At 37.1% G+C, this 9,813-nt stretch overlaps 1 protein-coding gene across 1 annotated transcript; it reads left to right on the top strand.

Moving 5' to 3' along the window:
- The first annotated feature begins 208 nt into the window (after positions 1–208).
- On the top strand, positions 209–5,644 carry LOC131594597 (translation initiation factor IF-2, chloroplastic-like). The gene is made up of 12 exons (XM_058866768.1): positions 209–2,104; positions 2,200–2,232; positions 2,681–2,794; positions 2,929–3,078; positions 3,182–3,280; positions 3,391–3,453; positions 3,543–3,698; positions 3,796–3,861; positions 3,948–4,184; positions 4,302–4,577; positions 4,659–4,847; positions 5,188–5,644. The coding sequence occupies exons 1-12, from the start codon at positions 605–607 to the stop codon at positions 5,368–5,370; spliced, it is 3,066 nt and encodes a 1,021-aa protein (XP_058722751.1). The 5' UTR covers positions 209–604; the 3' UTR covers positions 5,371–5,644.
- Positions 5,645–9,813: the final 4,169 nt, after the last annotated feature.

Here is a 9,813-nt window from a genome sequence, read left to right as displayed (position 1 = left end):
CTAAAAATTATTAGGGCCAAGAATCGCCAACGTGTTCATTCCAAAACCATTTACACTTTATAACAATATAATATTAATTTAATTTAATTTATACATTTATTTAATAAAATTACCCTAAATATTTTTTTCCCTCTAACAATACTAAAAAAAAAACAAAAAACAAAAACAAAACTACATGAAAAACCACGAAAAAAGAACAAGCCTTATCGGAATCAGAAAAATCGACAGAAACATAACCATCCACACAATTCATTTGAAAAATGCCATAAACTTATCCCAATCAATTTTCATAGCCACACTCTTACTTCTCTTCTTCTTTCTCTTCTCTTCATATTCTATCACCAATAAAAATCTAACCTTTTTCTTCACTTCATTTCAATACCCTTTAACCCTTATGCATGTTCCACCTCAATCCAAACACAAAGTTCATATCTTTACATCACAGGTGCCTTTAATTCTTCAATTTCATGACAATTTCGTTTCTGGGTAGGTTCAATTCTTAGCTTTTGTAGGTTCTGTAACTTGGGTGATGAGGAATTGTTGAAGTTTAACTAGAAAGTTATTGTTTTTTTTTTGGTGTGTGTTGTTGTTGTTGGGTTTTATTATGGTTATATTAGTGGGAAACGTGCAAGGGACAATAAGTTCTCTTGCTTCACCAATGAGTTTAGGGAGTTTCATTGGTGCAAGTAGTTCACATTCTGTTGTTAGAAGAGTTTCTCTTTCTAGAGGGAATTGTGTTAGAGGGAAAAAAAGATGGCATTGTGTTTCTTTGTCTGTTTGTAGATATTCAGTTACCACTACTGATTTTGTTGCTGACCAAGGGAATCCGGTTTCCTTTGATTCTTCTAACAATGGTGATAGTGATAAAGGTGGTGGTGGTGGTGGTGCTAGTGCTAGTGCTAGTTTTGGACTTAAACCTCCTCCTAGGCCTGTGTTGAAGTCTACGGATAATGACGGTGTTTCAGGATCGGGTTCGGGTTTAGGGGGTTCGTTGAGGAATGGTCAGGGTTCGGATAATGTGGATGAGAGGAATAAGGTGATTGAATCGCTTGGAGATGTTTTGGAGAAGGCTGAAAAGCTTGAAAATTCTAAGCTGGATGGGGGAAGAAGTAATGGTTCGGTAAATAAACCACCGGCTAGACCTGAGATAAATGATAAACCTAAGGATGTTAGACCTGTGAGCTCGTTACAGAAACATAAGTCTAAGACGTTGAAGAGTATATGGCGTAAAGGGGATTCGGTTGCGAGTGTGCAGAAGGTTGTGAAGGAAGTTTATAGGCCTAGTGTTAAGAGTAGTGAAGTGGGGGAATCAGTAATTGGGGGAGGGGAGAAGGTGGCATCTGAGTCTCGTGATCTTCAGCCTCCTTTAAGGCCTCAACCGACGTTACAATCTAGGCCTTCTATTGCCCCGCCTCCACCGCCGCCTGTTAAAAAAGCTGTTATCTTGAAGGACGATAAAGGGCAAGGTGAAACACCTGTTAAGCCTAAAGAAAAAAAGGCGCCTATCTTGATTGATAAGTTTGCTTCAAAGAAACCGGCAGCTGACCCTGCGATGGCTCGAGCAGTTGTAGCAGCCCCTACGAGACCAGGGAGGGCCCCTCCCCAAGGAAGGTTTAAAGATGATATCCGGAGGAAAGGTGCTTCGTTTGGGGCAGGACCAAGAAGACGGGTATTCAATAAGGATGGTGTTCCTGATAAGGACACTCGTGGTGCTACAAGAAAAGGAAGGAAATGGAGTAAAGCGAGTCGTAGGGCTCTACGGCTTCAGGCTGCCAGGGATGCTGCTCCGGTTAAAGTTGAAATTCTAGAGGTCAGCGACCAAGGTATGCTGGTGGAAGAGTTGGCTTTCAATTTGGCGATCACTGAAGGTGAAATCCTCGGTTCTCTATACTCCAAGGGGGTTAAACCAGATGGGGTACAAACTCTAGACAAAGATATGGTGAAGATGATATGTAAAGATTATGAAGTGGAAGTTATCGATGCCGATCCTTTCACAGTTGAAGGATTAGTGAATAGAAGGGAAATTCTCGAGGAAGATGACCTCGACAAACTCAAAGATAGGCCTCCTGTTATTACTATCATGGGCCATGTTGATCACGGCAAGGTAAGTGATATCACTCTTGTATTCTTCATTTTTGTCTGAACTTTCTTCCTATATTCCTCCATTTACTGATATTTGTTGGTGTTATCATTTGGCAGACAACTCTTTTGGATTATATAAGGAAGACCAAGGTATGGTGAAAATTAAATAAAACTTTATCTTTCTCTCAGTTCATGGGTATATGAAGGTTGTATGCAATCGATGTATTTCAATTTCAATACAAGGATGGAATTGAGGATTAGTTATAGCATATAATAAGAGATTTTCTTATTAGGCAAATGCTAATTTTAATTTTGTTTGTGGGAGGGAGAATTTGTTAGCGGCAGAGATCGAACCATGGACCTCCTACATAATACTCCTTCACCGTCCTAACCCACTGACACTACTTGCCTTTTCTCTTTGCACCAATAATTAGTAATATATGTTGATTGTGCATTTATGAAATGTTATGCTGTACACTGCCCCCTTCTCCGTCGTCTACTTTTTCATAGCGTCTGAATATGGCGAATTATGTAATAATTTAGGTTTTATCTATGGCACTCACATTCAGTTTAAAGCTGATGCAAATAATGTTAACAGGTAGCGGCTTCTGAAGCTGGTGGGATCACACAGGGAATTGGAGCATATAAAGTGCAAGTACCTTTTGATGGCAAAACGTTGCCGTGTGTTTTTCTCGACACTCCTGGGCACGAGGTATGCTTGACTTTCTAAACCTCAGGGTTCGGAGTTCGAATCCTCTCAGGGACGATTGTAAAACGACCACTAGTGTTATTTTACTAATAATGACAATTTCCTATACTTGATATCTATTATATATGTTCCTGTAGGCATTTGGGGCAATGAGAGCCCGTGGAGCAAGCGTAACAGACATTGCTATTATCGTTGTGGCTGCTGATGATGGTATTCGTCCTCAAACAAAAGAAGCTATAGCTCACGCCAAAGCAGCAGGAGTACCCTTAATCATTGCTATTAACAAGGTAGGCCAACACATGTCTCCAATATCATTTTGCAACGCTTATGATTTACTAGGCGATGGCATGAGGGATTGTTGACACACTATTATTTATTTATTTAAAATAGATAGATAAAGACGGAGCGAATCCAGATCGAGTTATGCAAGAGCTATCTTCCATTGGTTTGATGTCAGAAGACTGGGGTGGCGACATCCCGATGGTTCAGGTTTATATTTCTTATTTTCGTGATCATGCTCGTATTTTGTTTATGCTTCTGAATCTCTGATAATAAGTCATAGGAAGTTATAATTCACTTTCTTTCTCTCTTATCAACAGATAAGTGCTCTTCAAGGGGAGAACGTAGACGATCTTTTGGAAACAATTATGCTTGTTGCCGAGGTAACTTCTTTTCTGTTGTTGACATAGCTAGTTTAACTCACTTATCTCTCAAACTATTCTATTGCTTCATCTGACTATTTCTTGTTTAGTTGCAAGAACTGAAAGCTAATCCTGATAGAAGTGCGAAGGGCACAGTCATTGAGGCAGGCCTAGATAAATCAAAAGGACCGTTTGCGACATTTATTATCCAGAATGGAACACTCAGAAGAGGTGATGTAGTAGTCTGCGGAGGAGCTTTTGGAAAGGTTGGTAGACACGTTAACTTAACTTAAGTAATTAAATTATGAGCAATTTGCTTTGCTTTCCTTCGAATTCATTAACATATTTTATTACTTCCTTCAGGTAAGAGCTTTATTCGATGATGGTGGAAAGCGTGTCGATGAAGCTACACCTTCTATACCTATCCAGGTTTGTATATTTTAAAGGTTCTGAATAGATGCTAAGAGTTGTCCTTGTTCAAAATTTTCTGATTTTTCGGCTGTACATAACTGCAGGTTATCGGATTGAATAATGTTCCAGTTGCTGGTGATGTGTTTGAGGTTGTTGAATCCCTTGATATTGCGCGTGAAAAGGCAGAGTCTCGTGTTATGTCATTGCGAGATGAACGTATTTCAGCAAAGATGGGAGATGGCAAGGTCACTCTTTCTTCTTTAGCTTCTGCAGTTTCGTCAGGAAAGCTTTCTGGTCTAGACTTGCACCAATTGAATATTATTTTGAAGGTTGATCTTCAGGTATGGTCACGGTCACGGCTACTACTGTTACTAGAATTTGTACATTCTCTTTGTTGCTGTTAAATTCCGTGTTTAACTTATTGATGTTTTTGTTGATGATATCGTGATGGTGACTAGGGATCCATTGAAGCCGTCAAACAAGCGCTGCAGGTGCTACCGCAAGATAATGTCACGCTGAAGTTTTTGATGGAAACCACCGGTGATGTAAGCACAAGTGATGTTGACCTTGCCGCAGCAAGCAAAGCTATTATTTTTGGATTTAATGTCAAAGCACCAGGCTCAGTAAAAAGCTATGCAGATAATAAAGGTGTTGAGATACGATTATATAAAGTTATTTATGAATTAATTGACGATGTACGAAAAGCAATGGAAGGACTCCTCGATTCTGTTGAGGTAAATCAACACATCTATTCTTTATGAACTTTTAAGTTACCAATGGTTCTGCTGCAATTCTTTACTGCTATCTTTTGCCAGGATCAAGTATCAATTGGCTCGGCAGAATTACGGGCCGTATTCAGAAGTGGTAGTGCTCGCGTTGCTGGATGCATGGTTACAGAAGGAAAGGTTACAAAAGGCTGTGGCATTCGAGTCATTCGGAAGGGAAAAGTAGTTCATGTTGGTATTCTCGATTCTTTGAGACGGGTGAAAGAGATTGTTAAAGAGGTATGCTTATGTTTCTAGTTTTACTTCCCATTATTAATAGAACCTGTCAAAATCCCACATCAGACAATATATAGCCTAAACATGAGTTTATAAGTGGAGGCAATCCTCATCCTACAAGCTATAGCCTGAACATGTGTTTATAAGTGGAGGCAATTCTCATCCTACAAGCCGGTTTTGTAGGGATGAGTTATGCCCAACCACATATTTTAACGTGGTATCAGTGGACCACCTGCTATCAGGTTTCCGCAATCGGGCCACCCTGCTTATGAAATTGTTAATAGTTTTTGGCGACGGTTGCCGTGTATTCCTTCTCCATTAATTTTCTCTTGCTTGTGAACAGGTAAACGCCGGTCTCGAGTGCGGGCTTGCGTTAGAAGACTACGATGAGTGGGAAGAGGGTGATATTCTTGAAGCCTTCAACACAGTCGAGAAGAGAAGAACCCTCGAAGAAGCCTCAGCATCAATGGCAGCCGCAGTGGAAGGAGTAGAAGATAAACAACAGAACGAACAACGAAGCGAGTAACACTACTACGACGATAAGAATGGTTCCTATCTTGAGAAAACAAGGTAACAGCAATTCACAGATGATGATATTTTTCATTGAAGATGTTGCAGCTGAGTTCAAAATGATTTGTTCCATTGGTTTGGTTGGTGTAGAAATGTGTATATAACAAAGTAAATTTTAGCTTAAGCTCTTTTGTAAAGAGGGAAAAAAGTTTCAATGCCTTGACCTAGAAATACTTGTAACACCACCACATATAAGACAAGGAAAAAAGAATTGTTGATTTTCTTCTTCATTTTTTGTATGATGCTCTTGATTAATGGATGCATCATCTTATTTTTGATAAAAAGAGAAAAATGGATGCATCATTTTAGAGTTATGGATGGATGTTTGTGTTTCTTATGTGTTTTGTGACATAGTTGTGCTAGTATGAATGGAAACAACTTAAATACATGTTTTAATTACAAAATTTCACACACACAAAAAAAAATCAATGATAAAGATAATATATTTGTAATATAATGTTTCTAAAATTTAAATAAACAGAATTTGCTAAAATCATTTAGTAGTCAACAAACTAATAATGATTTACATTCAAATTTTATTTTTTTCCTTCTAAAGAAATAATAATTTTTTTATATAACTAAGAAAAATATTTGTTTCATTACTATTTCCTTTATTTTCATCATTATCAATGTAGCTATGATATTCATACACTATTTTTTACCCCCTTCACCCAATTCACGGTTCACAAATATTAATATAGTTTATAGTTTGACTAATAAATATTCAAATATTAAAAATAGTTTTTAGAAGTAAAATAAAGTTAAATGTCAATTAATGAAGTGATGAAATTGGTTTAATCACATAATTTTTATTTCAGTTTTTTTTTAATCTAAAAAAATTATTATTTTTAAAAAATATTTTATATACATTTTTTAATTTTTTTAATAAAACACTGTTCACCGTATTGGTGAACTATGAATATGGTGTAGTGTATATTTGAGGGTAAGGATATCATCTATGTTATTAATATTGGTTTGGTGTGATTAGTTCAGTGACGGGGGATTTGAGTAGGCACGGAGTTCAAGACTTCACCTTTTAATTGGTTTTTATGCCCTCCATTTCAAATTGATAGTTGTTTAAGGTTTTTTTACACGAATTAAGGAATTAACACTTTTATTAAATTAACCTAACAATTGGAAAATAACAATTATCGCTACATTGAAAAGTGAGAATGACAGTCATTTTAAAACAAAATTTATTTGCTAAAACGACATTCATTTTGAAACAAATTTTATTTTCTAAAACGTCAGTCATTTTGACATAGAAGGAGTAATTATTGAGCAGATATTAGAGAATTGCTAACCTCATCCTATGTGTTGGAAAAACACTCACTGCAAAACCGAAAATACCCCTCAAGTTTCAACAATACATCTACAGGCGCACCATATGTATTTCTCAAACACAGTCAAATTGAATAGCATCCCATTGTTGTTCAAAATTTATTACAAAGCTCCATCTCCGTAACAACTCAATGTACATCACATATATACCCATTAAAACGCCTTATGTTGACAATAAATAATCCGGAGATGCATTTTTGTGATCACATCAGACAAACTCTAGAGATGCATATCCATAACCACACCAGATAGTAATTTCTGCTGTTGATTTAGAGATGCTCTGATGAATTTGACGACATATAACTATTTTGTGTAATTTAAACCACACACTTTTAAATAGGGCTGACCCAACATACTTTGAGGCCTAAGACAAAATTTAAAATTAATTTTTTAACATAATAATAAAATTAAAATATTTTTATTTGAATTGTAATAAGTATTTTTAGATGAAAAATTATTTATTGAAATTATTAGTATTAGTTTTCCTCAATATTTATCTTTATCAATAAATAAACCAGTTCATTTAAGTGCTATTCTCATCATATTTTAAAAATCATTTAAAAAAAGTATTGTCAAAAATTTTAAAAATAAAATAATAAATATTAAGACTGTAATAATAGGTCATAAAGTTTTGTTGTCCATAAAAATAAATTTTAAATTAATTCATATATAGTTTAAATAAATATTACTGTTTAGTTAATAAATTATTTAAAAATTCCTAAATTACATTATATTAAATAAGTAAAAAAAGTTAAGGCCCTAAACGGTAGTCTTGGTCGTCTGCTCCTAGGGTCCGACCTATTTTTAGAATAATATGAAAATGATATAAAAGTTAATAATTTTAGAGTACAAATTAAAGTCAAAATTCAGTGTACTAAATAAAATATAACAGGAAATTGTACTCATAATACAAAAACTATAAACTACTGCATATGAAGGACTGCGCCCCCTGTATCTACGCTGCCTCCTGTACTGCAGTGCCTCCCCTATCTTGCTATCTATAACATTGCTCAGTCCAGACCCATCCGAAAATAGTCCGCTGTCTATACCCGTCTGCCCAAATTCCACGATACGAAGACATCTAGACAGCACATTAACAACATGATCAACCATAGCCCACTCCTTCTCTAGTATTTCATAATGAGCTTACCTAGATGGATCTCTTGGGACATCTGGTACCATATAAGGATGTGACACTCGGAAGTACCACCATATGTAGTCGTGTACAACACTCCATTCATAAGGAGTCGGGGTACTCCGTGCCTTATATAGTATCATATGGAAAAGATAATCATGAAACATGATATCCATATCTCGGCATCTCGTAGAGAAGGAGCAAATTGTAAAACGTCTATGGGAACAAGCTGCATGTAGCCAAACTGCCTCTTGACGCGCTCAGGCAGATGAGGATACGTCAAACATGAATTGCAGACCAAGCAACTAGAGTAGAAGACAATGTCTTCTAAGGGACGCGTCTCAAGATGAAGGATATAGGCGTTGAAATTTATATCCTCTACTACTATGCAATCAAGATACATTTTATACAGATTCATTTTCTGGTTTCCTCGGAGTGGGATAAATGCCATTGCACGTGGCATATCCTTAGTGTTTGTGCTTTTCGCGGTGGGGCTTGGAACTAGCAAGACTAGCGAGATGTAGTCATATATTTGTACAACATCCTGCATCACAAAAGACCATTCCCTAGTCAAAGGTAGATTCCCCTCCCTACTCCTGAGGTATGACTCAGATTAAGGTGGTCGTCTTCGGGCTTCCCCGTCCAACGCTCTTGGATTGGCTAGATCCTAAGGGGGGGGGGGGTACGCCATCTATGCAGAAATACATGTAATTTTTATTTACGCAGAAGTATGCGTAATCTTTGTCTATGCAGAAATGCGTGCGTCCCTGCCCTCAAGGTATGACCCAAATCGAGGTGGACGTCTTCGAGCTCCACTGTCTAACGCCATTGGATTAGCTAGATCCGAAGGGGTGAGGGTGTGCCATATACATAAAAATACGTGTAATATTTATCTATGCAAGAGTGTGTGTAATCTTTGTCTACGTAGAAATGCTTGCAATTTTTATCTACACAGAAATGCGTGCAATCTTTATTTCCTCGCTTTTAGGATCCTAAAGAGACATAGACGAAAAAAGAGTGTAATAGAGGAAAAATAACATATAAGTATTTGCATTCATAATGAAGTGAATTTGTTACATTGAAATAGTAAAATGAACAAATAAATAAATCTTTAACTGTAATAACGTTTTAGTTTGGCAATGTTTCACGTCCTCAATACTTGTTCTCCTTTGAGGGACTCCTAGAAGTCTGTTCCCCTCCCGGTGTTGGCTCGCACACGGTAGGGCCTTTCCCAATTTGCTGATAGCTTTCCATCTTAGGTATTTTTCTCTCATATGTCTTCTCTTTGAAGCACCAACTCCAAAATTTGGAATTCCTGTGGTTGGACACGACGGTTATACCCAGAGGCAACAATTTGCTTGATGATGGCGCTGGTGAAGGCGGATACCGTCATCTTTTTTTCCGAAAGGTCGATTTCTTTTCTGATGGCCTTTCCATTACCTTTTATTGACAACAGGTTAGTTGTCATCTAGCTCAACTTTTCTATTTCCACTAAGATGACAATTTCTACCCCATACGTTAGTCAGAAAAGGGTTTCCCACGTGATTGACAGGGGGTTGTACGATTGGCTTACATGACGTGAGGAATTTCATCGACCCAATTTCCCTTGAATTCCTCTAGAATTCGCTTCAAACCTCTTACTATCACCCGATTGGCAGCCTCAACCTGACCGTTTGTTTTTGGATGCTCCACTAACACAAAGTGTTGCTTGATATATAATTCTTCTAAAAGTCTTTTTAATCTTTTTTAATAATCTGCACCCCACTGTCTATCACAATGGCTTGAGGCACCCATGACCTGACCAACACGTTCCTTTTTAAGAACTTCAAGAAATTTATCGCGGTGATGTTTGCCAATGCCTCGACCTTGATCCACTTAGTGAAATAATCCATAGTTACGATAAGGTACTTGAGTTTCCCTGGT

Source organism: Vicia villosa, linkage group LG4, assembly GCF_029867415.1.
Source record: "Vicia villosa cultivar HV-30 ecotype Madison, WI linkage group LG4, Vvil1.0, whole genome shotgun sequence".
In the NCBI taxonomy this organism is placed as follows: domain Eukaryota; kingdom Viridiplantae; phylum Streptophyta; class Magnoliopsida; order Fabales; family Fabaceae; genus Vicia; species Vicia villosa.
Note: the sequence above shows the minus strand (reverse complement) of the source record. Positions and strands in the feature narration are given on the sequence as shown.

What these genes read in the sequence shown, in the direction of transcription:
- LOC131594597 (XM_058866768.1), top strand. Translation starts at nt 605, where the DNA reads ATGGTTATATTAGTGGGAAACGTGCAAGGGACAATAAGTTCTCTTGCT. An exon ending in TAATCATTGCTATTAACAAG is followed by an intron (nt 3,079 to 3,181) that starts GTAGGCCAACAC and finishes TATTTAAAATAG; the next exon opens with ATAGATAAAGACGGAGCGAA. An exon ending in TTTTGAAGGTTGATCTTCAG is followed by an intron (nt 4,185 to 4,301) that starts GTATGGTCACGG and finishes GATGGTGACTAG; the next exon opens with GGATCCATTGAAGCCGTCAA.